The sequence below is a fragment of the Pararge aegeria genome, chromosome 12, assembly GCF_905163445.1.
Source record: "Pararge aegeria chromosome 12, ilParAegt1.1, whole genome shotgun sequence".
NCBI lineage: Eukaryota > Metazoa > Arthropoda > Insecta > Lepidoptera > Nymphalidae > Pararge > Pararge aegeria.
The window spans coordinates 14,505,855-14,533,279 of record NC_053191.1 but is presented as its reverse complement, the minus strand read 5'-3'; the positions used below and the strand labels follow the sequence as shown (position 1 = coordinate 14,533,279).

At 34.4% G+C, this 27,425-nt stretch overlaps 3 protein-coding genes across 9 annotated transcripts in view; 2 read left to right on the top strand and 1 right to left on the bottom strand.

Annotated features, from left to right (window-relative positions):
• The window catches only part of LOC120628458 (protein diaphanous), a 53,349-nt gene extending 40,086 nt beyond the window's left edge, over positions 1–13,263 (bottom strand). For 2 of the 4 annotated variants that reach the window (XM_039896837.1, XM_039896843.1), the window contains exons 1-2: positions 13,174–13,263; positions 11,484–11,547 (exon numbers count right to left, since the gene is read on the bottom strand). In XM_039896837.1, coding sequence (XP_039752771.1) covers positions 11,484–11,546 — 63 coding nt within the window. In that variant the 5' untranslated portion in view covers position 11,547; positions 13,174–13,263. Of the gene's footprint in view, positions 1–2,532; positions 2,704–11,483; positions 11,548–13,173 lie in introns of those variants that run through there. The other 2 variants (XM_039896839.1, XM_039896838.1) reach the window with 2 other exon arrangements.
• A 385-nt stretch (positions 13,264–13,648) lies between these two features.
• Positions 13,649–17,147, top strand: LOC120628223 (cysteine and glycine-rich protein 1-like). Of its 4 annotated transcripts, none has more exons than XM_039896484.1 (6): positions 13,649–13,851; positions 14,084–14,260; positions 15,206–15,337; positions 15,898–16,036; positions 16,533–16,617; positions 16,762–17,147. In XM_039896484.1, the coding sequence occupies exons 1-6, from the start codon at positions 13,734–13,736 to the stop codon at positions 17,140–17,142; spliced, it is 1,032 nt and encodes a 343-aa protein (XP_039752418.1). In that variant the 5' UTR covers positions 13,649–13,733; the 3' UTR covers positions 17,143–17,147. The 4 variants fall into 4 exon arrangements, with proteins under 4 accessions (XP_039752418.1, XP_039752417.1, XP_039752416.1 ...); XM_039896483.1 differs by having other exon boundaries at positions 16,499–16,617; positions 16,787–17,147; XM_039896482.1 differs by having other exon boundaries at positions 16,448–16,617; positions 16,787–17,147.
• Positions 17,148–18,164: 1,017 nt separating this feature from the next.
• On the top strand, positions 18,165–26,389 carry LOC120628356. Its single transcript, XM_039896682.1, has 6 exons — positions 18,165–18,449; positions 18,937–19,069; positions 19,589–19,718; positions 21,347–21,441; positions 23,889–24,125; positions 25,177–26,389. Exons 1-6 carry the CDS (start codon positions 18,382–18,384, stop codon positions 25,270–25,272), a joined length of 759 nt encoding a protein of 252 aa, XP_039752616.1. The 5' UTR covers positions 18,165–18,381; the 3' UTR covers positions 25,273–26,389.
• Positions 26,390–27,425: the final 1,036 nt, after the last annotated feature.

Below are 27,425 nucleotides of genomic sequence, written 5' to 3'. Positions count from 1 at the left end.
TGTACTAAAGATAAATTTGGATCTATTGTCCGAAGCTATAACCACTATCTTGAAAGATAACAAGATAATGTTGATAAATATAGAAATTCTTCAGCGTTTACGGTATTAAATATTTTGTTAGTGTTTTGGAACATTAGTCATTTCAAGCCTTAATTTATGAACTTCTTCGATAATTGACATTACATCTTTGAAGTACTATTTTTTTTATAAAAGTTTATTTTAAAGGCTAACCCCGTAATTGTGCTACATATGTTCGAAAATTAAGTTGACACCGTTATAGAAGGCCGGTGCACTTTACGAAATTTTATTTGAGCCTGATATCGTTGGGATTATGGTTTTGTGTCGGTTACTCACAATGAAGCACGTGTAGTTAGATTCATCAGATTTTTTCTACAATTTGGTCCCAAAATAAAGACCGACCTTCAGGAAACCAGCGCGGAACGTTAAATGGTGTCAGCAGCGTCTTGCGTGAGTAAGCCCAAATAATCACCTAGCGTTATCCAATTTAATCAATATTATGAATTATCCTAATGTTGTTGAGGTAGAATTTGGCTCGCACTATTTAAGTGTAGATTTTAGTATATTGTAGCGTGGCTGCGAGTAGATTTCAGCTTATTGTCGCGCTATTAGAGTAGCTATCAGATTAACGCTTTTAAATGTACTGTTAAGGACTCTTAGAACTAATTATTTATTATGTGGTACTATGTATTATCTGTTCTGTTATTACGTTCAAACGCTTAATTACTGGGTTAATTGCATGTACCATTTTAATTTCAACGGCGAAGGTAAACAACTAATCATCATAATGGATGTCCGGGTATAGCTAGTACAAACTACAAGTACGAGGGAAGTTGTCCACTTAGGGCTTAAGCATGAGGGATAGATCGATATTCACGGATAATCGAAATAAACAAATCTTTTAATTACTCTGTTGTGTCTATACCAATCTGTATGTAGGTATACAATTCAGTTTTTGTATAGATACCGATCACTAATAATACTTTACTACCGTCGCCTACTGCCACTTAGATAGTACTAAACGATTTTGTGTTTGTTTGTGTTAACAAACATAACGTTCGTAGGCTCGTCGCAATTACGCAATTCGCACAGATGACTCTATGGAGTGAGAGCATTTTGTTTAGTAAACAAATTGAACAGCCATCTCGTACTACCTTTTGTTTAAGTTAAACAACACATACTAATATAATAATCCGTACTAATATTATAAATGCGTGTGTTGTTTGTTTGTCCTTACTTTCCTAATTAAGCAACCAAGCGAATTGATTTTGGGCATACGGTTAGTTGAAGGTACAAAGAGTAACTAGAGAGTAAGCATTGGGCTCCTTGCCAGGGTATGCATACAGAGGGAGTAGTGCCAAAAACGCCAATAATCCTCCTGTTATACGAGCTATATATCAATTTTAGGGTAGGCTTTTGGGAATGTACGAAGTGCATAATGGAGTGCAACTGTGGAGTAAAGTGAATCTAGCATTTTTATGGCGTTCACATTGTGACATTTGGAACTCCGAATAAAATGACTGATTAACGCTAACGTAGATGTGATGAGTTTCTCATGTGAACTTACACTAAGGGTACTTATTCGATCGCGCGAACGATGTATGTGGTATCGAGAGAGTGCCATCTAGTTGTTGTAACTAGATGGCACTTGATACAATCATTTATCACGATAAAACAGACGATTTCGTAGGTTTTCAAAAATCCCAAAACTCTTTAGGGTTTAATTTAAAAACCTATTTTATTAGTAGGCGGATTTTAAACGGTACATAACAGTGGCAGGTAATCTAAGGATTTTTTATCAATTAATGCATAGGTAATTACCATTGTCGTTATTAAAAACGAAATTACAAAATGGTTTTCTAATTGATTTTTAACAACACTGGAAGTAAGGATTTTAAAAACATAACAACTCTCACTTCATATTATAGCTAATAGTAATCCCTACTTCCCTACTAATCACTATCCCAATCTCTATCCTCCCTACTAATATTATAAATTTCAATGTAAGTTTGTTTGTTACGCTTCACGCAAAAACTACTTAACCGATCCTCATGAAACTTTGTACACATATTCTTGGAAGTGTTAGATATAATATAGGATACTTTAAAAAAGAAATAAGGTTGTGTCTACGTGCACGGTTCACGTTTCGCAATTCGCGCCTGGTGGGGTATTGGATATTTATTGGTACGGGTCACTTCAAGCTGTACAGTCATTGTCTTCGTGGACAGCTAAAACAGATGACTTGATCGCTATTTTCATTTCTCTTTAGGTTAGGTTAGCTTAGTAGCAACACTGATCAAAGCACTACGGACGGGCGATAGCGTCCAATCAAATTTCGAACAGGTTTTCTAGCCTACTTTTATGTAGATTTACTAACAAAATTATCATTCAAATGAATCCAAATAAAACAAAATCACGTGTCGGGTGGGGTGTTGGAAAGTAGAAATTTATTCCTATCGTTTTCCTCACTCAGTCACAAACTTCTTACAAACTATAATATATAACGCTTCTTACAAACTATAATAAAAGAAGGTGGTAGCACATCTGCGACAAAAGAAAATCAAATGCACACGTGTCGGGTGGGATGTTGTTAACAAATTCCTATCGTTCACTTCACTAAATCACAAAAACGTTTGCGTTGGAAACATTCAGTTTGAAACATGAACACGAGAAATACGCGCACATTCATCGGATAACGCGTGACAACTGAAAACCTTGTGAGATAAGGTGACCACATAACAATAACTGGACACCTAGTACGTAGTATCACTAATCACTCCTCGCAAATGTCGATAGTTTCTAACTGTCATCTAAAAGGTGTTTAACAGGTCGATGATAATGATATTTTTTTCTTGGTGATACTACGAATTTATCATAATTACAACCGACTCTTTGGTCTAGTCGTAAGCATGCTGAACTACGCTTCTCGAGATCCTGGATTCCAATCCCGTGTCGGGTAAAAGCTTTTATGTTATTGGAATTTTCTGTTAAAGAATTTTCATTACCAGTCCGGATTTAGGAAACTGGCGGTGACAACCCCCGTGCCTTGTAGAGCAAGTTAAGCAATCGACCGGTTTTTATCACTAACTTGTGATTATACACTTTAAAGGCCACTAACCCGCATCGGAACAGCTTATGACCAGAAGTAGGGCATTAATAGCCTAAAGGAGAATTAATCAATAGGAACCGAAAGTTTTGGTATTTTTTATTTTAAAGGTGCTACTTGTCTACACATGTCATGGGTGTTTAGTTCAAATTATGCGCATTTGTTAAACCATTGATGTTATATATTTTTATAGTTAAACGCTTGACAACTGAATAACTGAAAACACAAAACAAAACGACTAGTACGCGATAGAATATCTCGGCATTTTCCAACAAACTCTTAGGGAGGTTGTTATCAAAAAGATTTCAATAGTTCTTACACCAAATAAGTCTGTAAAATTGAAACCAACTTAGATGATTAATTAAAAAAAGTTTGAGGCATTATTTATTTAAAAACTGCGAACGCGCTTTTTTTTTAAATTATGTAACAATCGATGAACCAAGAGGATAGCACACCTGGTGGTCGATCGTCTATAAACCGAGCAACACTTTCGTAGTTGTTTTGGCCTCATGTGCCTGTAATTACACCAACGGTGTACAGACCATAACACAGCATTGCGACAATGCTGCTTAGCGGCAGAAATAAGCATGAAGGTAATTTTGTCGAATGTGAATGAATGAATACACTTTTATTGTACACGACATAAACATATAGTAAAATTATAAATAAAAATTTGACAAAAAGTATACAATTTGGCGGCCTTATCTCTACATAGCGATCTCTTCCAGGCAACCAAAGGCGTTAAACACAGCTCAAGAAGAGAGGTAGGTGGTGCATTTAAATAAACACGCATATATACCTATATAAACATATATAATATAAAAATAAATAAAAAAAAAAATAAAAATCGTTTATTTCGTTTCTTACATTGTAAATGATACATGTTGTAAAGACCTCCTAGTAAGCATCAAAATACCTGTGTCAGGAGGCCTTACTCTTCCATAGCAAAAACAAGATAAAATTAAAATAAAACGATTGAGTAGTGTGTCTTGGTGTGTATGGTGTGTTTATGTTTGTGTGTGTGTGCGCGTGTGAGTGTGTGTTTGTGTGTGAGTGTGTGTGTACATGTTATTAAGTGCGTCTATATCCATTACATTTTAAGTAGAAATAAACTGAAGAAGCACCTCAGTTTCTTCATAGGTTAGTGTCTTCAGCCAGGCTGTCAATGTTTTGTTACATTCAAAAAACGTTTTTTGGTATATAGCTAATTCTTTGTTTATTTTATTGTAAAGAGTGGTGGCTTGCGTGACGTATTGTCGACGAGCAAAAGCAGTCCTTGTTCTATGACTGAGTAAAACATTGCATATTCTTCTATTCCCACTTAGTCGACTAGTATCAAACTTTGTTGTTTTATGCATTTTCAAAATAGAGTTTAAGATATACAATTTTCTGACAGTTAATAGGTCACAAAGCTTATAAAGATTATCAGTGGAGAAATGATAACGCTTAAAATACATGGTTTTAAGTAAGGCACGTTGGGCCCTTTCTACATTTAAAAACTTTACTTTAGTAGCACCACCCCAAACGGGGATGCAATAGGTTATAATAGATTGAGCTAAAGCAAGGTAAATTGTCTTAAGTATGTTAGTTGATGCAACATGCCTTAATTTCTTAAAAATCCAAATAAGTTTTCTAATACGCGTACTTACTAAATCAATATGATTATGCCATGAGAGTCGCTGATCTAAAACTATACCCAAATATTTAGCTTTTTCCACTTTTTGGATAACCGAACAACTGCAATCGCAATCACCGCTACAACTGTATTTATGAATTTTGACAGAGAAGCTAATATTAGGTTCTGTCCTTTTGGTTAAAGAATAGCACATATAATTTGTTTTCTGAGTATTAATTGTTAGCAAATTATTATTCAACCAAAGAGCAATACGCGACATTCCTAATTCCGAATCCCGTCGTACAGATTCCCAGTCATTGCCAGTGAATACGACTGCTGTGTCATCGGCGTATGAAAAAATACGGGCTCCACTTTTCTCCAATTCACACAGATCGTTTATGTATATTAGAAACAAAGTAGGGCCAAGGACACTTCCCTGTGGGACTCCGTATGTAATGTCTAAATCCGTACTAACGTGTCGATCAATTTTAACTCTCTGAGTACGAACTGAAAGATAATTTTTGAATAGCTCCAGCGTTATTCCTCTTATTCCGATCAATTCCAATTTTCGCACAAGAATCGGGATAGAGACAGTGTCGAAGGCTTTTTTGAGATCAAGAAAAACTGAGACGCATTTTTTACCTAAATCAACTTGCTCTGTAATAAAAGACGTAATAGCAGTTACTGCATCTTCAGTTGATCTTCCCTGTCTGAATCCGAATTGTGAATTTGATAGTATTTGATATTTATTCAAGAATTTTATTAACCGAATATAAAGGAGTTTTTCTAAAATTTTTGATAAAGAAGGTAAAACTGATATAGGCCTATAATTATTGACATCATCTCTATCCCCATCCTTATACACCGGAGTTATAACAGATTTCTTTAAAAGTGATGGAAAAACTCCCTTATTAAAGCATAAATTCGCTAAATGGACAATAATTGGGACAACTTCTTGTTTAGCTAACTTGAGAAAGCTGGTTGGGATATTGTCCCAGCCAGTAGCGCTATTGGACTTCAGGTTCATGAGTATATCATGTACCTCATCCATGTCAGTCTCAAGGAGAACAAATGATGTTAAGTAGGAGTTACAACCATGAAATGCATTAGAAGCGTCTATGTTAGTTTGAGATAAAATCTTTTCTGCTAGCTTACTACCTATGCCAGCAAAATGGTTATTCACATGATTAACTGCATCGTCGGGGGTTGATTTAAGATTTAAGAGAATAGTATTATCTGTTTTAGTTTGTTTGATATGTGTTATATTTTTAATATTATCCCATAAATTTTTACTGTTTTTAGTTGAATTTGCCAATTGTTCTCTCTCATAGTTGTGTTTGAGTTTTTTAATTAAATTATTACAATAGTTTCTGTATCTTTTATAACTAAGGCTAATAATTATATTGTAGGGATCGCGTGTAGAGGATTTTTGTAATTTGTTCCTATTTTTGATGCATCTTAAAATTCCAGGAGTTATCCAAGGTTTTATGGTCCTTTTTTTTTTTGGTATACATATAGTATTTGTGTTTTCCTTTAAGGCGTTCGATATTTTATTGATTAAAAATTCTACTAAAACATTAGGGTCCTGACAAAATAACAATTGACTCAGGTTTTTATCTATTAAGTTTTTGAGAGCTGCATTAAAGTCTGTTACTACTTTCGTAGCCTGAGCCTTATAAGTTATTTTAACTTGTGACAGATTTAAAAATAAAAGTGCGTGGTCAGTTATAGACGTGTTTAACACGGCTATATGAGCAGAAGCGGTTTTCCTATTTAGTTTCAACATAAAGTGATCCAAGCAATTATTTAGCCTAGTAGGTAAAGTATGTCCTGTCATCAATCCATGCATAGATAACATAGATGTGTAGTTTTGTCTATTATTATATTCATAAGATTGCTCATTTATAGCTGGTAAAAGGTTTATATTAATATCCCCAGTTAAAATAATACTATTAGAAGACTCAATGGATTCTAAGTAAGAATTTAGAGAGTTGATGAAATGGTCCGCATTGGTAATTGACGGAGACCTATAAATACCCAGAATTACATGATTATTTACTTTAATTTCTAAGCAAGATGCGTGAGTTAACATAATTTCTTTTAAGTTTGCTTGAATATTTTTTGTCACATAAACTACAACACCGTCATTTTTATTGATGTGATTTGTGGTTTGAAACATTGTGTAATTTGGAATTGTAGGTACCGGTTTATTTATATTTAGATGGCATTCAGTCAATATCAATATATCAGGATCAAAATTTAGACTAGCTAAGGTCACTTCCAAATCATTGATGTTATTATACACGCTTCTTATATTTTGGGTAAAAATTTTTAGGTCATTCTTTTGGACATGAATATAGTTGAATAGATCTTCAACATTACAATTTATTGCTTTTGCTATATTAACATTGTCTATTTCGTTCAAATTTTTAAGCGAACTATCCATTTGACGTGTAAATAAACTTGAATATCGTCACTAATTTGTATTTTTCTGGTAAAAACATGTCTAATTGGCAAATCAATATATTTATTTGTAAAATGTATAACGTACGATGTATAATCATTAAGTATAGGAAGTCAATAAGTGTGTGTAGTGTAATGTTAGTGTGAATGTAAATTTTGTTTGCGGAATGTATTATGTGTGCATTTATTAAGAGACTTAAAATAATTTGTAATAAAAGATAAAAAAGGGTCGTAGGCATAAAGCTACAACAGGTGAATTTCAGTTCATTTTGTTCTGATAAATCTAGTCATGCTCCTTGAGAAAGTTGATGTATTTGCTCCTCAGATTTCACTGTAAGAATTTGAGTATTTTCATCCTTTCTTAGGTAGACTTTGCCATAAGCTGTCCAGCAGAATTTAAATTTCTTAGCCTTTACAAGATCACGCGCCAGAAAAAAGAGGCGGGAGTTCCTCGCTGTCAGTTGCTCCGACACAAAAATGGGGGTATCTGTATTGGTCCGAAATCCCAAATGTTTGGCGGCAAGCTTAGTTTTATGTTTAATGTTGAAACCCTTACACATCTTTAAGACATCAGTTTTTATGAGAGTAGACGAAGTTTCTACTATTATAGGGGTATTAGTGTCTTCCCTCTTGCCTTTTATTCGGTACACATCTTTAATATCATTTTTCACCATCTTACAGTTTATGGTATTTGATAAACACAGCACCATCTCGACCAATTCCTCTTTAGTTTCTCCATTCATCTTCGGCACGTTTTTAATCTCAAAATTAGCTTTACGACTAGAAATTTGAAGGTCTTCAATTTTATTTTCCAGAATAGTTATGTATCCTCTATCTTTTTTAGCCTGTATTTCTAACTGCTCGATTTTATTTTTGAACTCTTCATTTTGTGCTGACAAAAATGCCACAGAATTCTCGATGTTCGTGTTAGATTCTCTAATTTCTGTCAGTACTAGTCTAATCTTTTGTATCTCCTTTTGTTGTTCCGTCATAAGATTAGATATAAAGCTTTTAATATCACAACCTTCATCTTCTTCCCTCCTCCTTTTAGCCCGTGTACTAACGAAGTTTGGTGGCGTCTTAGTATGATAAGACAATTGATTTAAATCCGTCTCCGATAAGGATTTATCCATTTTGTTAGCTTCCATAGTATTAGGGTATCAGAGGTATAAAGGAGTAAAATGTAAAAGATTAAATCAATCAACATATACTTAGAAGCAGCGACTTAGAGAGAGGTAAGTTGAGATACCAACGTGCGCAAGTAATAATTTAGCCTAATCAAAGATTTATAGTTTTCAAATATTTTACGTAAAAGTACCAGGATTATATGAGCACAAAACAAGTTCATTCGTTTGTATTCAATGGTAAGTACAGGTTCGTAGTCTTTCAGTTTGTTCAGATGTACCAGGATAGTATAAAGTTAGTAGAAGTAAGTAGCCATCTTTCAGCGATCCGTGCAAGTTGCTTGGGAATGCAGATATTTAATTTATTTTGCTTGCGAGTACCAGGATCGCATAACCACATAGCAAGTTTATTCAAAGAGCGATATCAGTTTAATTATAAATCATTTAATTAGTCCGATGAATTGTTTTCATTTAACTTCTTTTCATATAAAAACTCCTTGCGTTTAGATAGATATTTTTATTTCGTATATTCTGTTCAGATGTACTAGGGTAGCATAAAGTTTGCAAAGTAAGTTGCAATCAATGCCAATCAGCACACTACCATAGGCAGTTTCATATGCATACAAAAATGTAAATGTCTTCTCGCTTTGCTTCTCACTTACACCTAGCATCCGTTTGTTGCACACAAACACTATGAAATATTAGTTATCACTCTCACACATAGGTTTAACTGATTCGTTATTTTCGCACTGGTTGCACACACACGCGCAATTGTTTAAATTGTCTTTAACCTCCAGCTCGTTTATGTAGTCCTAATATTATGAAATGAATTAAAGATTTAATTTATTTTATATTAATTAATGAGAAATACTAAAACACACTGTGGACACGTTCACTCGCAATCGAGGTCCGGGGGGAAGAGGATAATATATACATATAATAAACTTACAATAAAATATATAGATACTGATAATAATGAATTTATACCTATGTAATTAATATCAATAATACATAAATATATACAATATTGTGATGGTTGATTCAAGTCCAAAATACGACTTTCAAGACAGTGCACGCTAAACTATCGCGTTCATTACCACTAACACCTGAATTAAAATCGTCAACGAGCCGTAGTAATGACTCTAATCTCTAAATCTGTCTCGCCTACCATAGACCTAACGTTTTCATTTTTAATCCTATTATCGAAACATTAAATCGATGATGTCCAAGTTTAATGGACTTCTTTTGAAGCTCGATTTCGTCCGTACATCAATACGAGCCCCTACCTAGTACGGAACACGGAATACACGTATGAAACAAAGAGAACTGCTAAATTTACTATGAGGTGAATGGTTCGTTAATCAAAAACGATTATCGGGCTTGCGACGACTCTCGTAATAGGAACACTGAAAGCGTGTGTGTATATAAAGGTTAATTAATGGCTAACATTGATTGTATGTACACGAACTCGAAATTAATATTGACTAATTATCATCAACACTTCAACCGATTGACGTTTTCTGCTGGACATAGGTCTTTTGTAGGAAGTTCTAAGCGACTCGTTTTATGTCGTCTGTCCACTTCTTCGGGGGGTTCAACAACTCTCAGAGCTATGTACCCCGCTCATAGCCACTTCACTTCAACTTCGCGACTTGCTGAGTTATGTCTGTTAATCTATTTCTTCTACGGATCTCCTCAGATCTGACTTGATCACGTCGAGATACTCCCAGGATAGTTCCCTCCATCGGCCGCTCAGTGACACTGAGTCTTCTTATGAGACCCATAGTAAACGACTACGATTCAGATCCATAAGTAATCACTGGCAACACACATTGTTCGAAGTCTTCAGGCATTGTACTGACTTCAAGAATTATACTGACTATCGATCAGTATAAAAAACTAGCCAAGTGCGAATCTTAAATTAAGTGCCTCATTCCAAATGGACTTGTTATAAAAAATAAGGTAGTTATAGGAAATTAGGTAGGTAGGTATCCCGTATTTAATTTTACTCAAAAATTTGCCGTGGCGTCAGTGGAGGTATAAATAATGAATATCTCGGAATCTTAAAATTGTTAAAGTATTTTACTGACAGTACGCTCACGTTACCCATATCCTTTAGAATTTTAACGATTCTCAATCGTATATTCGTTTTTGAGCATCAAGATATGTAATATTTGACACTTTAATTATTATGTACCTGATATATCATGAAAGAGTTAAATAAATTTTATCCACTTATGTCTTAAAGCTTAACTTTGTACATATTCCTACAGCCAGTGCTTCTAAAGGTAAGTTCAGAAATTAATAATTAGTGATACGAAATGTGGTGATAGCCTAGTGGTTAGAGCTTCCGCCTTTAACTTCCGGGATCACTGAGTTCGATCCCTGCCTCGCAAAAGTTAGACTGCGTTTTTAATTTCAAGAACTTCAAATAAGTCACCTGCTTTAACTGTGAAGAAAAACATTGTCAGAAAACCTGCATGTCAGAGAGTTCTCCATAACATTCTCAATGGTGTGTAAAGTCTACCAATCCACACTGGCAAGACCATGCCTGCATGCATGCAGCATGGTGGCCTATGGAGGGTTTTCCTCCTCATTCTGATAGACCTGTACCCTGTAGTGGGCCAGTAATGATCATGATTAATTTATTGAATATGGAATGTACAACTTAAGGCTGTAAGATATATTTTACTTTGTATAAAATATACTACGAATATACTACAAATATACTACGACAATACACACACATCGCCATCTAGCCCCAAAGTAAGCGTAGCTTGTGTTATGGGTACTAAGTTAGCTGATGAATATTTTTTTTTTATTAATATAATACACATAAATACTTACAATATACCGAAAACAAAATCACGTGTCGGGTGGGGTGTTGGAAAGTAGAAATTTATTCCTATCGTTTCCCTCACTCAGTCACAAACTTCTTACAAACTATAATATATAACGCTTCTTAGTTTTCAGACACTGAAAAACATTCATGTTCATCACACAAACATTTTCCAGTTGTGGGAATCGATCCACGACCTTGGGCTCAGAAAGCAGGGTCGCTGCCCACTGCGCCACTCGGCCGTCGAAAAAGTTTTGATAATCAGAAATTACTAGCACTGAAATTGTCATACTGCATAGTAAGTGTAAAAGTACTTACAAAGCCACTTTTCGCTTTCTCATGGCGGGACATTTTTCTCTTGTGGACATTCAGGTGCACCATTCTAAAACAAATAGAAGAATACAATTAATCCTAAGTATTGATTGACTATTTTGTTGGTCTAGTGGTTAGCATGTCACAACTGCAGATCGCGTTTGGCAAGTGAATAGTATTTTACTTTGCCCTCAATAAATTCATAGTAGCAGCCCAGAGTTTGCAAATTGGTTCTGATTTACCCCCCACATACAACATACAGTTCAGGAGACAGATCCCAGGAAAAGAAAGACCCCCGCTCTTTACATCAAGCTTTCGAACCTGCACCTAATCTCTATCAATTTCACCAACACTGCCATCTCATTGGACTATGAAAGTGAGGAAATAGACTGTGCATCTATTTTTGTGCACTATCATATCTTGTGTTTAGCCAGAAAATATCTTTGGAGATTGACCACAGTTGTGGACATCGATCAGGGAAACTTTATTATATTTGGATAACAAGGATCGGTCCTTGTTATCCGAATATAATAAAGTTGGTAAAATGGTTTTTTATGGGGTTCGCTTTCAGAAATTTCAAACCAGGTCTGAAATAAACTTTTAATGATTGGTGGGATAAATTACTAAACTAACTAATGTGATAAATTGGTAAAAACGAGGGATAAATTATACCAAGCAATTAAGAATTCCAGTATGATGCAGGGTAGACAACTGACTATAGGTATGGATTTAATATAACTGCCATACCACTAACAGTGCAATCAAGGGCACCTTGTAGTAGGATTATAAAAATAGCTGCGAAGTTTATTATGGACTTCTACTTAGACTTGGGTGAGTTTGTATTTGTTACTATTAAGTTAACAAATGTAGTTATCCCCATCAAATCACAGTTATTTAGAAAAATACGTATCAATTTCATATGCATGTATGATAGGCCTCCATGGATGATTTTTTCAATATAAATATCAACATCCTTAAGAGAGATGCTGCTTAAATATGAATATAACTGCTAAGCTTGCCGTTTGAGCAGCAATGATAACAAATAAATGTGTTCAAACAGTAAACAATTTAGTTATTATCATGTTTTTTTTTTATTCAGTACAATACAAACAAAATATTTTTTCTATATAACAATTTTATATTAGCAGGAATAGAAAAGGAAGTTTCTATATACTTTAACATAACTATTTATTATTTAATAATTATTCTAATGTAAATTATAATGACAATGTATAGTGATAAGACCAAGTAATTTATTAATTTAATGTTTGTTTATTAATTTTAGTAACGTCGACAAATAAAGTTTTGCAACAAATTGAATAAACATGCTATGTATTACTTCACTAGTTTTTCGTAATCATAATGCATAGGCTAGCCCGCCAAATGTCTTTTCTGTACATCAAAATCGAGGTCGACCATAATACGAAAAGTTTGCACTGTACTGTCTCGAAATAAGTCTTTATTTCAAAGAAAATTAGCTATTTCATCAGTAAAACTAGTTTAAGAGGTAACTATACGGGTCTGCTATCAATTAACGACCTCGCCAGCATATTTACGCCAGCTTTTCTATTATAAAAACTAAAAAACATGACTTCATATTGGCTTCAGCAGATCTCACTCATAACCTAAATAAACTTTGTTGTACGGTGTTCTTATCATGCAAGGAATTAAAGATAAGATAATTTATGTACTTTACCACTAAATTTATGTTGATTGAACTCTAAAATACTTCACAAACATCGCTTTTTTGATAAAAACATGATAGATAACACAAACAACGGTTGAATAACACACAAGTATAACTAGTGATGTCAAAATTTTCTTTAACGATTCCCGTCATGATTCGTCACTTGTAGTGATGTGCTTTACATGAAAATAAAAACCGGTTAACAGTTTAAAAAGGGCACATCGGTCAATAGCTTTTATCAGGTACCAGGTACACTATAATATATTGATGAACAAGGAAATTTTTTTAACATTTTTATTAGACCTTAAAGTTACAAATTAAGTCATAGCACCAAGAAGGTACTATAGTATAATAAAGGTCAGTGCCAAGAAGCTACCTATACTTTCCTTAGAAACATTTTAAGAAGAATTTGTACATTTTTCTATTTTTAAATAATAGAAGTCCCAGTTTTGTTTTTAAGTCCAATTACTATCTTTATCTGACACAAAGCCATGGAAATTATTTGCTGAAACCATAATTTAAAACAATCTGAATTTTTTTTTTATAAATTTGAAATTTTAGCAGCTGAAATGGAGAGAACACAAAAATACAAGAAATATTTTTGTGCAAGATGCTTCTTGCCAATTGAATCCGAAGACAACGTCAACATTGAAAATCAAAACTTTCACAGAATTTGCAGCATGTGTTGTAAGCATAGGACTTATAGGATTATAAGCCTTTCATTAGACTCAGTCGTAGCCCGTAATAGGTAGTTTATGATATTTTTATTTGTTGATGAAATTAGTTGATGATCTTTGTTTATTCTTGAAGTATTGTTAGTGAAATCCAATTTGCTATTTCTTGCTAGATCAACATAAAATAGATACCTACTTTAAAACTTAATTTGTCACCATTAAAATCGGAAATCAAATAATTATAGGCATCTGCCGGACGATACCAACCTCATTGAAAATGTTTTACGGCCACGTGTTTTGCAACGATTGCTTCAAGACCCACGTAATGACGAGGTTTAAGGGAGACAGTCCGCGCCTCCACTCAAACAGCTGGTGGTTGCAATGGGGGCCTGGAGCTACTTCTCAAGAAAAGAAACATACGGGTATTATATACATGTTATCGACATACCTAGGGAAGCCTTTGATTGTGGTCATTGTCGACCAGATCTGTAACCATAGATCGAATTATAACAAAGTTGGAGTGGCAATAAATGCTGTACATATACCTTGAGTTAAAACCCTGCGCTGGAAGATGTTGGTTTAGTAAATTAGAGGGCTTTAGGTGATTTAGCTATATTATGCGAGGTGCTCAGGATCCCTAAACCCAGATTGCGCAAAATCGAAAATAGTGAAAATTTCTGTATGCTACTGTACAGCAAATGATGCTCATTGATCAGTTCAGAAATGGAAGAAAGTAAATAAATAAAATCTTTCACAGAGCATTTGTCAAAGTATGTAAAGATCGTACTGAACGTACGTAAATGCAATGAGAAAAATTCCCTGATTTCCATATTCATCGATGTTGCGTTCGTCTCATTTCCATGCTCTCAAATAGTAAAAAAATCCGGTGATTTTCGATGCTGCAATGAAACAGAGGTTTATTTGTTAGTTTCTCGCAACACAAGTGCTGTTCATTCTGGTAGCAATAGTCATACTAAATAGTCGCGATCACAGTAGATCGTTAATAATTGACATAACAATGGGACTTAATGCCTTCCATAACCTTTTCTCTAAGATGGAACGTTTTTAAAACTACTGAGCTTTGATTCTTTAGTTTTCGACAGAGCGGAAATGAAAACCAGAAGTACAGAATTTTCGACTCTGGAAAATTACTTTTCTTGGACGGTGTTGAGAAAACGACACTTCGATTACGAATAAGCAAATCTTGAATAAAGGCTACTGAGATTAAAAACGTAGATCATTTATTGTTACAGACGATTAGTAACGTCCGACCGACCATTGGTAACGAAACCCAGCTTCCCCAGCCCACGCTAAGGAAGTTAGGTTTCGTTGAATGGATGGTTTTAAAACGTATTATAAAAATTTAGATAAGGAATACGAAAATCAATCTGAAGATCAGCCAAAGCGTTTCGTATGCGCACGCTGCCTCCAACCGGTGGACGAGAATGACCGGGTGACAATTGGTGACCAAAGCTTCCATGAGCAATGCGGGCAGTGTTGTAAGTTAAAATTATTTACCTTGATGACAGACAACGAAAATCAAAATGAAAAAAAAAAATTGTCCATTAGTCCTACGACAATAGGAACAAATTTGCATCTTATATTACACAACCATTAGGGTGGAATTTGTATGAAATGTGATGCTTCTAGAACCACCGGCTTGAGATTTTCGTTGTCTGTCAAATTACTGCTTTATAATTTTATACACTTACTGAAACAATTCTGAATGACTGAACCCTGAAATTGCTTTAGAACATAGTGATAATTGTCAACGTAAAACGAAAAACGTACGAAGAAAAAGTCTGCAAAAAAGTCTGTAATTCCTCTTTTTCATAAGCTAATAAAGCTACAAAATGTTTATAATTTACCAATCCTCTATTAGATGAAAGATCTGATTGTTTTAAGTAACCAGTTGGAAATGGCATTGTTTACTTATGCTTTAGGTGTATTCTATTCCCAAGAAATCCCCTTTGATTCCTAGTTGTTGATTACTAACATTGGAATCTGTATCGTGTTACCGTTAGTAAGGTTTAAATTTAAACTACAACTGTTTTTCAAGACTTCTGCCATAAAGTACCATCGAAGAATCCAAAGATTTACTACGGGCAAGTGTTCTGTGATGAGTGCTTCCATTGTCACGTCCTCAACCGAAACAAAGACAACCCTTCTGAGTTTTTCAAGAACTGTTTCGAACAATGGTAAGTTATATTAAAGTTGAAGTATGTATTGATGAAAATGAAAGTACTTTCTAATCTTACACGTAGTTTATGATATAAACATATGACCAAGAAGCCAGATTCCAGCTAGATTGCAGATCAAAAGAAATAATATAAATGTTTTATTTTTATTCATTAACCAATAGACTTGAACAGTCCACTGCTGGACTAAAGGCCTCTTCCAACGGAAGGGTTTGCCCATGTCGCCACGTGTAACTGTAACTGACAAACGTAATTCTGATCTGCCAATATAATTTTTATTACCAAAAATTATTAAAAATCTTATGAATATAATTTTTACTTAATATCTAGAACTTACTACATTAATACAAATTGCCATTACTGCCAGGGCCTTTAACAGTAATTCTGCCATTTTTTTTTACAAAAATATAGGCAGAATAGCACGCAGTTTGCGGAGAACATGAGGAATTTCATGAATTCCAGCCAGGAGACTTCACCATTCATATTCATGATGCAGGGGCAACAGGCACCGTTCTGCAGATGTGGCACGGGCCCCCAGAACTTTTTCCAAAGCAACGAGACTAAGGCTGAAACTAGAAAATGTAATTATCTCCACTTAGCTTCTTGGAGTAGTCACCTATTGTTGCCACATGTACTTTTTATAATCTTTATATGACTCTATCATTAACAAATTGGAATACATGTATTTATTTAAGATTAAATCTGAAAATGATTTTGTTTCGTAGGTTCGTAATAGAGAAAATGTTACAGCTGCAACACCGGTTACTATCTCCTTGGGTGATGATTCCCAAAGCTGGGATCTTTCTTTTGAGAATCGCACTGAAGTCTCCATACAAGAATCGAACGAAGAATCAGCAAAACAAGAAAATTTGACTGTGGTCGCAGCTGAAAAAATAGAAAAGCTCACAAAATATCTGCACGAAAGAGTCGAACTGCAAAATTATGACAAAAAATGGAAATTTCTCGAAAACGAGCCTTCCATAGCTGATTCCTGCTTTGGTTGGCTAGATTTACATGACAAAAAAACTAATCGAGAATGTCCTAGATGTTTGTGGCAATGTGGACCTATTTATGTAAAAAGTGAATATATTGAAAAAGAAGTTTGATGATTAAATAACACGTAGTGTCTCTCATTTAGTATGTCTTATTATGTCGTTGTATGGCTCCTTCATCAAAGATAGATATAATATGCGGTCGCGATCTTTTTTAAAGAACTGTTTCTTTTAGGGTAACAATCCCATTATTTGGGCGTACTGCAAGATAGCTTAGATGGCAGATTTTTCTGACTTACTTTGAATTTACATATTTGTGATTTCGGTGTTATTACGTTTCTTAATTCGGGTGTTATAAGGGCTCTGACACACGGGACGGACAGATGGACAAAATGCGATTATAGTCAATTATATATAAATGTAAGAAACGAGTATAGCAAAACAAGTACGTATTTGCTATGAGACTTTGACAGGCGCAAGGTTTTAAAATTATTTTCTACCAAATCGTAATGTGGTTCGTGTAATAGTACACACTGTAGCTGCGTTGCTAGTCCCTAATTCTTGGCTGGAACTTGGTTCATACATTCTGCCGTGTTTCTGGATAAGCCTTTTCACATGAGTATGGAGGGTAGAGGTAAGGAGAGTCATCTTATATGGGAGAAAAGTTGAAAAAGTGTCCAGTTGTATGCGCTAAATAACAGTTTAAAAATCCTCCACAATGGCGCTGGTGGATGCACAGGGTATGGCATGAATTATGGAGGGTAGAGGTAAGGAGAGTTATCTGTGTATATGAAAAAGTGTCGTAGGAAACATTGCAGTTACGATCTACTTTATCAAATGTCCATATTACAATGAGACCAGAGACGTTTGAAACAAGAGATGACACATAATACATTGCTTCCAAAGGTTCAGATTCTGGCGGTTCCGAAAGTTCTCGTCCTTTATCCTTAAGGAATTTCTGTGAGTTTTGAGTTTTCGCTAAAATATTGTTGAGAACGTTGTGACAGCTAAAAAAAATCATTCAGTTTCTAGACTTTATTGTAGAGTTTTAACTTCTGTTTTCTGAAAACCACAGATTAAAATCAACATCTTTTGACTCGTTAATTTATGTCAAAAATGTACTCTATGACCGCGTCCCATTTTTAAATATTTATTTACAGGTGTGGCTTTTCTAAATAAAAACAAGAAAAATAACATTTTATAACAACAAAGATGCAAAACTTGTGATATAATCATACTAATAGTAATCTGTTATTGAACCCTGGTGTTTAACTTCACAAAGTTTATACTTCATTGTGCCTCAAATCTGCATGATACACAGGGCGTCAACCGTTTTGAAGTAAAGTCCACATAATGTACGGCCGTAAAACTCCGTCTACATACCGTTCAACGCCGTCTGTGTATTCTCATTACACTGGCAAGTAAGTAATCTCCAATGTATAAATTTTATTATTATCGCTAGGGAAGAATTCTCTCTCATTATTTCTGTTACATCTTATTGAATACATACATTACCTATTCTGCCTCGTTGGTCTAGTGGTAAATATGTTCATCTTCAAATCACAAGGTCCTGGGTTTGAATCCCGGGTGTGGCCATTCATGGTTGGTCACAAAATTCGAGTAGGCCTACTTTATAAGCACTTTTGAAACATCAGGTATTTCTGTTTGTAATGACTACCTTAGGTTTGGAAATCAGATTCTAGACTTCTCTGTTATAATACTCTATACTCGGTTACTGGCTTTGTGATAATAGTTTTTAAGCCTCACCAACCATAGCTGTGTGGTTGGTATGCTCTTAAGCCATCTTTCCTATTAGAGCATGGGCATTTGCCCATTAGTGCTGCATCCACATAAAAATGTGGAAAATATCTATTTTGCTTAGTTTCAATATTGATTTTATTATTTCAGATCATCAACAAATCTAAGGTCATCAAAATCAGTACGCTCTCTTAGAGCCCCATGGTATCAAAAACCTATATTACATGATGCATTCGTATTGGACCTGCAGAGGGGATCCCTGCTTACAGGTTTCATTTCTGTGGTAAGAAATTATGCAAGTAAATTAATAACGCTATAGTACAACACAAACATACCTCCCTATAAAGAAAAAAAATTCTGTCAAGTTTACTTTATAAGCACTTTAGAAACTTCAAGACTGTTATTTTATAGTTACATTTCTACCAGTTAGGCAGGTGGATTCAAACAAGAAGCAGAAAAAAATTAAATCTGCAGTCAGTAAGTCAATCAGTAATCTTGTGAAATAGTATAACAAAGTGAAAGAAGCACAAATTAACAAAACTTCATCATATCTATATTGATAATTATATTAAATAAATTGCATCAAAATTGGTTTGGCAATTAAGATTAAAGGTCTTATAACTAAATTGTAACTTAAATCTATCCCATGCATTTTTCAGAAGTAAACAGTAGCTTCTAGATTAAAAACTAGACAAAAAATCACAAAATCACACTTTGTTATGTTAATCTATAAAGATACACATTTTTAGAAGAGATTCAAAGTTAATAATTTGATTATTCAGTAATAACTTTTCTTTTACAGTTCATTGCCTTGTTCACCTTTGCACAAAGCATATTCGATCTCTACTGTCTGGGCATGGCAGCACCAGGGTCTGTGCATTATGGATATTATGTTATAAGTTTTCAGTTTGTCTATGTTGGCAGTGCACCAGGTTAGTTACATTTGAGTAAAATAATAAATATAAGTAATGTGTACTGTTCCTACAATGCGGATTTTCATGAAGTGGCCAATATATCTAGGATGGGAGAGTTTAAAATATTAATTACTTGCTGTGCCCTGTGGCATTCTCAGCAGCGTATAAATAATTTATATACTACAACAATACACACATTGCCATCTAGTCCCAAAGTAAGCATGAATATTTCTATAAATAATATATATAAATACTTTTATCATGCAGGTAAACACCCAGACAAAGAAAAACATTCATGTTTATTGCATAAACCTTTTCCAGTTATGGGAATCAAACCCACAGCCTTGGACTCGGAAAGCAGGGTTGCTGCCCACTGCGCCAATCAGCCGTCAATAATACATGTTATATTTTTTGCAATTACTTCCACAAACTTAATCATTGGGGCAAACACTACACAGTGCAGCCAGTACTATGGGTTTTCTATGGCTAACTATATATATAGTTATATCTCATTAACATGCAATTGTGTTTTGCACAATTGACCCGGGAACAGTTGATTTGTCAAGGGTAAATGTAGCCTATGAGTTGATCCATCTCCATTCAAAATTTCTGTCACATTGGTCCAGTAGTTGTCGCATGAAGAAGTAACAAACATACACAGTTATATGAAAACTTTCATCTTAATAATATTAGTGTGATTTTAATTCTGGATCTGTTCAACATTTAACTGTTTCATCCCATTTATGCTAGAATCTTCCAGCATCAAAAAACTTAATGTTAAGCTAAATGAAAAATTAATATTTTTCCTTTCGTGGTGACCAAGTCCAAGCCCTGGTACTACTGACTTACTTTTCAGAGTTATATGCATTTTAATATAAGCAATTTAAACATCACTTTCTTTGATCGGTGAAGGAAAACATCGTGAGGAAACCTGTATGCCTGAGATTTCTCCAAAAATGTTCAACGGTGTGTCAAGTCTACCAATACGCACTTGACAAGCGTGGTAGACTACAGCCTACTGCCTAAACCCTTCTCATTCTGAGAGGACAGTCGTGCCCTTATAATGGGTTGATGATTATGATGACTATATTTTTCCATAAAGGTGCTCAACAGTTCTGTTTGAAAATCCTTCTACATAGCATAAATTATAACTAATATGCAGCTAGTTAAATAATGCATTCACAATAGGGCAAGATTTAATATATGTGGTAACTTTGAAGTGAATAATTTTTTTCAAAATCATATTACAGTTGATAACTGTTTATTGAATTAGCCCTTAATATAAGGTAGCCCTTTAGGCAAGTTGACTACAATCTCACCTGATGGTAACCTGTTAGAGGTATGACTGTTAATTTGAATCCATACGGTAAGGTACCTAAATGGCATTACGCTGAATCATTTCACGGCACTTCTTTGTCAGTAGGTGGGGGAATCACTTCTTTGCTCCTTCAGGGTATCAAACCCGAGACCACGTTGCTTACAACTGTGCCAGGAAGGCAGTAAATTGCTGTTTTGTATCTTATGGTAAAGTTGCTGGTTTCTTATAGAAAGTCCTACATTGGTTGGTAGAACTAATTTGTCACATATTAACATAAGTTTGTTTTGTCTAGATATAAAGACTTTATTAATATTTATTCATTTTTCAGTTCGTAATGTGCTGATAGTGTTTTCTCTGTTCTCTTGGATTGGTTCAGTTGTCGTCCTGATTACAAGCATTATACTGATCATTGCATTGAGAAAGGTAATTATTTTTCGTTTATACAAATCTTTATACTCAATTCTTTACACTGCAGAAATACATCCGCCAATTAGTAATACATTTATAGACTTATATTTGTTGATATGTTTGTGTTTGGTTCTTCTTTGTTCTACCACATAATAAGAGGAGAAATTATGTAAATGCAGAAAAATAATTCGTATATGTTTGTGTCACAAGGAATGAGGAAATTCACATATATTTGGAAAAACCATCAAAGAGGAAGCAAACAAATACTCCAAGAAACATAAGATCAGACTCGAGAAACATTTGAACACCTTGGCACGGTGATTGCTTACAGACACAAATACTAAACACCTGAATACATGGCAAATACTGGAGTTTGGCGTTAGATAAAGTTAAACTCACCGGACCATAATTAACTCTATAGGGTACCTTATTTACTGGAATACCCCTCAAAATTAAAACAATAAAACATGCAATCTGATTATGGCTGGCAGAGCCAATGACACATAGAAATAATGTATAAAAAAATTGTTTGTGTGAACTGATTCTTAAGGCAAGCTGCTACCTCTTTCAAGTACAAACTATCCCAATTTACCCTTCCGTCCATTAAAATTAACGCCAATAATAATGAAAAATATGTATGTCGTTTGGAAAGCGTACAGTTATTTGATGTTAATAGTATTTATTACCAAGTTCATTATTCATCATTATTTATCACCTTTTTTTTCTGGTATAAAAAGAGATAGCCTATGCCATTCTCCTGTTTACCTATCTATAAATAAAAAAGGACATGTGTAAACATGTCCTGTTTTACAGTTGAAGAAAAATAGGACATGTGTCAACGTGTCCTATTTTACAGTTGAAGAAAAATAAACTAAAAAACTGATTTTGAATTTAAATAAGCCTTTGATAAAACTTTTAATTATTTTCTTATTTTTTATGCTAACCATCATTAGTTAGTGCTAACGGGAAAAAATAAGGTAGATCATTTTAAAAAAATGCTATTTGGAGTGAGCTTCATATTTTTTAGTTGTTAATGAATGAATGCACTTTTATTGTACACCAAAGAACAAAGTAGTTACAGATAATATATACACATAGAGCAAGGTAGTACAATTTGGTGGCTTTATCGCTTCATAGCGATTTCTTCCAGGCAACCAAAGATGCAAAAGGAAAAGATTGTATATCATAGTTGTTGTATTAATTATGTATATCATAGTTATATCTTAATTATTATTTGGTTGCTTGCACTGAGATTGAGTTATATATATAGGAGTATAAGGTCTATGTCCCAATTCTGCTGTCCACATATGTTTAAACTAAACAAAAATATTGTTGGACCAAAAATCTTCTTTAACTTAAAGAGCTCTTGTTGGTGGAACCCTCTGAGACCTTTCCTGCCCATTACCTGCTCTTTCACCACAAAGTTAAGACCACATTTGCTATCCACTTCGAATCTTTTTCTCAATTATAATCGTGATGAACGTGGATGTGACGAATTTTTTCACCTCTTCTGATTTCTATAGTTTTAGTAATATTTCTCTCTCTCAAAAATATTGCTATTGCGTGTTCCACTTTTAGGCTTCAATTAAGTTTTGTACAGAGATGATTGGCACCATTACATTGCTTATGTTGATGAAGTTTTACATTACTTTTTTGTTATATTGTTCTCGTATTGGTTGATATTGTAATATAATAATGCACATATTGCAAAACACGTGTTTGTACTTATGTACACGGGTTAGAAGTTATACTTCTTCGGCGTAACAAGACAAAAATCTTTTCAAAAATTTTATCTAACTCCTTCTTAATCTACGTTAAAGAAAACGACATTAACATTAGCAATAAGGTATTTAATACATTGAAAGTTTTATTATAACGCATTATCTAGTTATCTCTTTATATACCACCAAGTTTCACTGAACATTAAAATTTGATATTTTTGTACAATTGAATCAATTAAATCACAGGATATGAGCCCGCAGACTTGACAATTAAAAGTGTACACTGTTATAGCTTATAGCTAACTTCAGGGTTCGGTTTTTTTGTGACGGTGTGCGCGCGTCTCTTAAAAAGTCAGCCGGCGGACGATTCCCCTCTCACTTGGTTTCGCAACTACCTTCATCCTATTAATGGGGTGGTACATGCAGCACAGTTTTTACTATTGCAGTGCCACCCTTGCTAGTATTTTAAGTGCCATTGTAACTGTTCCAAATAAAGATTTATTATTATTAAAATCGTGTAAACATGTGCGCGCGCATTTCGTTAAAGGAATAATTTTACTCCCATGATTTTTCCTAACGCCGCTAAAGAAGTATAACTTCAAAAATTAAATTAACGAATTATAAGTTCCGTACCAGCTTGGAGTTTACGAATTCTTTGTATCCGCGTGCCTTGGAGAGCATGTTAAACGATGTCCTGTTAATTACATGTCATAATAATCCAAATAATTTAATTGTCTCCAGGAGTACGAGAAACGCGTTGTCCCATGGCTGTACTCATTTGGGGTATTTATATCATTCCGCACCATAGCGTTCATATTTGCGGCTATAGTGAACGATATGATATTCGCTTACAACATCTTTATGTGCCTGTGTTGGATCGTGTTCTGTGTTACCGGCATGTACGGATGGTTATTGGTATATAGCCTGTACTTGGAATTGTCCGATTTGACTAAGCTGGAGGATTTGGCTCATTTGAGGGTATGTATGCTTTTGTATTGTCTCAACCTGTTCATCAGAAAACATAAGCTAGTGGTATTATCACTAACAGACCTATTTATATTTCATCATCATTATTGTTATCCCATTTTCGGCCTTACCAGACCACGGGGTCTCCTCACAGAATGACGAGAATGGCCTAAACCTCCCTGGTGCAAAGGTGATCGCTGTGAATTTATGTCGAAGTCCCGGGTTAGATTCCCCGACTTTGGCAATTTGGGAATTTATAATTTCCGAATTTACTCTGGTCTGGTCTAGCGTGAGGCTTTGGCCGTGGCTAGTTACCACTCTACCGGCAAAGAAGTGCCGCTAAGCGATATAGTGTTCCGGTGCGATGTCGCGTATAAACCGATTAGGGGTATGACTGCCATACTACAAGCATAACAGGTTAGCCCGCTACAATCTTAGACCCTATAACTTACCATCAGGTGAGAGTGCAGTCAAGGGCTAACTTGTGATTAAAAAAAATACTCTGGTAGAATTTACATACCTTTTAGAATGTTATGGAGAAGGCCTGCAGGTTTCTTCACTATGTTTCCTTTCACCATTGTGTGTAAGTGAATGTTAGTTCCTTACATACCTTAATGGTGAAGAATTCCTCCGCATGTCATTTAAAGCAGTTTTAATACATCATGTCTGTTCAAATTCATTGTTTTATTGTACAACAACATTCATAATTATTATTGTCAACCATATTAAATTAACATATTAATCTTAATTACAACTACATACAAATTTATCTGTCAACTTCAATAAAAATAATACAAATAAAAACTAAAAGTAAAATAGGCTTCAAAAAGCCCCCACCCCCTAAGAACAGATACATAAGACCAGACATGCGAACCTGTTTAAACCTGTTAATATAGGTCTTTGAGTCTCTATTTGTAAACTAGAAGTAATAATATGTGTTGAGCTGGCTTAGAAACAAACTGAGAACCAAAACGGTCTATCTACGTCTAGCAGTAGAGATCATCGGTTGATCGATTGATGACGATGAAGAAGAATATTGCTATCAAATTTCTCATTTCCTCAGATGGGCACGATGGCATCTCTCAACGCATCGCTCGCCGGTTCGCGACCCACCACACCACATTCAACAGTCTCGACAATGCCCGCCTCGCAGATTTGATGCGATGTCAAGACCGCCCCGAATCTGAAGTCTGCACCTCTCAGCGAGGAGTGCGTTCCCCTGGCGAAAGAGGAGCCATTACCCTTGGATGAGGAGGCAGTGCCCTTAACTGAGGGTGGTCTTGAAACTACTGTATGATATTTTAACCTACTTTATATCAAAGTCTGTATAAACTTTAACCCTAGAAATACTTCTCACCCACTGTGCCTGAATATGGAGTATTTTCTAACATAAATCAATTTTGATTTTTTATATTTTCATTTGTTACTGTTTGACAAACTTGGAAACAATATTTATGTAAAATAATATTGAATTTGGGGGCAAAACTAAAATTACTTTGATCAATATTACGAATACTGCCTAAAATTTAATAATTAACTTCGCGTTGTGTGTTATAAGAGTGTTACGAATAACTAATGTGTTGCATTTATTATGTAAGTATTACTTTTTTGTGTCTGCGATGGATATGTCGGAACTAAAAGGGTTCTGTTCAGATAGTTGTGTTTTGTCTGCGGGTAAATAATGCCATATTAGAAGGAATAGGTCTCAAAATCGTAAAAACAGTTAAAAAGCTCAAAATTGTATACTTCATTAACTTCTTTTGATTACTATTTAAGCTATCAAACATTCCTTTTGCATGTAGTGCATCTGAGATTGTTATTTCTGTTGTACTGCAATTTTTTATATCTTTCGGCAGTGTTTCGCACATTTTAAAATATATTGTTTTGAAATGCAATTTTTTATTGCTTGAATACATAAATATTATGCTATTAAAATAGGGGTTTACACTTTTGTTACGCAACACATTTTCAGTCTTAAGTTAACTGTACCAGAACCAAGAATGTGAGTTCTAACAGTGTTGAGTAGATAAATGAGCAAAAGGCTAAATTGTCTGTGTATCTTATTAGGAGTGTCTATCTAGGCAATGCAAATAATATTTTATTAATATTTCTATACTTTTAAAATTATAAATGCCCTTATTTGTATTTTTTAACTCCGTCCAATGGTTTATGGATAAGCATATTTCTTAATATACTTTTCGTGTGTATATTTGTTACAGAAATATATTTAAACTAATTTCAATATTGAATCTCAAATAAATATACATTTTATACGTTTTTGTGTTATACACATTTTATACTTAAATCAAATATATTGTTATGTATAATTTTGTTAATAAGGATAATTATTTTTATGATTTAGCTTTAAGTATTTAATCGTAAACCCAATAACATTTCAAATTAATATTTAACTGCCTTATTTAACGGGTCTGGCAAAAAATGCTTGCAACCGCTATCACTAAATAAAAGCCTATGAACTTAGTCTCCTTTAAAAGAGGACTTTTATTAGTCTTTATGAAGTTACATAGGAACTGAGACTTATATGTGCCTTAACTAATTATAAAACATTTTATATATTAACTATCTATATAATAAAAGCGTAAACATCCTTTTTGGCAGTGCGTTTGTGAACGATAATAGTACTTCAATGATTAATTATGAAGCGGTGATAGCCCAGTGCTACCCACTGAAATCGACTTCACCTTCGGGGGGCCGAGTTCGAAACCTACCTAATTAAAATATCATTTGCTTCAACGATGAAGGAAATATCGTGAGGAAACCTTTATGCCTGAGAGTTCTACATAATGTTCTCAAAGGTGTGTGGAGTCCACCAATCTGCACTGGGCCAGCGTGGTGGACTACGGCCTTAACCCCTTCTCATTTTGAGAGGAGACCCGTGCCCTGTAGTTGGCCGGTAAAGGGTTGATATGATGATGATGATTAATTATTCGCCATAACTACTATCGCCCAAAAATAACGAAACTACTTCAAAATTTTCAGATTGCAAATTTAATTTAGTAGTGCTACCTTTTCCATAGTTTTTCCTGTAGAAAAGTACAACAGGTTTTAGTTTAATCTGTACTCTGAAGATTTTGAATAAGATTGCATTATTTATTACTTTTGGGTCTATAACACTGTTACTTAATGATGTGCCTTATAAATCCCAAATATGTGTAACTTCAAATTTTAAAGTTATATAAATTTGATAATGATTTATTTCCTTGAAAAAGAGAACTAATTAACTGCATGCCATAATTAGCAAGTTTTAAAAGATCTTAGCGGGGTACACTACAAAAACGCAACCCCACGTGT

Coding starts and splice junctions, on each gene's coding strand:
- LOC120628356 (XM_039896682.1), top strand. CDS start 18,382: ATGTACGGCCGTAAAACTCCGTCTACATACCGTTCAACGCCGTCTGTG. Junction 19,070..19,588: donor TTACAGGTTTCATTTCTGTG/GTAAGAAATTAT, acceptor TTTCTTTTACAG/TTCATTGCCTTGTTCACCTT. Junction 21,442..23,888: donor TGATCATTGCATTGAGAAAG/GTAATTATTTTT, acceptor AATTGTCTCCAG/GAGTACGAGAAACGCGTTGT.
- LOC120628223 (XM_039896482.1), top strand. CDS start 13,734: ATGGAGAGAACACAAAAATACAAGAAATATTTTTGTGCAAGATGCTTC. Junction 13,852..14,083: donor CAGAATTTGCAGCATGTGTT/GTAAGCATAGGA, acceptor AAATAATTATAG/GCATCTGCCGGACGATACCA. Junction 16,618..16,786: donor TAAGGCTGAAACTAGAAAAT/GTAATTATCTCC, acceptor AAAATGTTACAG/CTGCAACACCGGTTACTATC.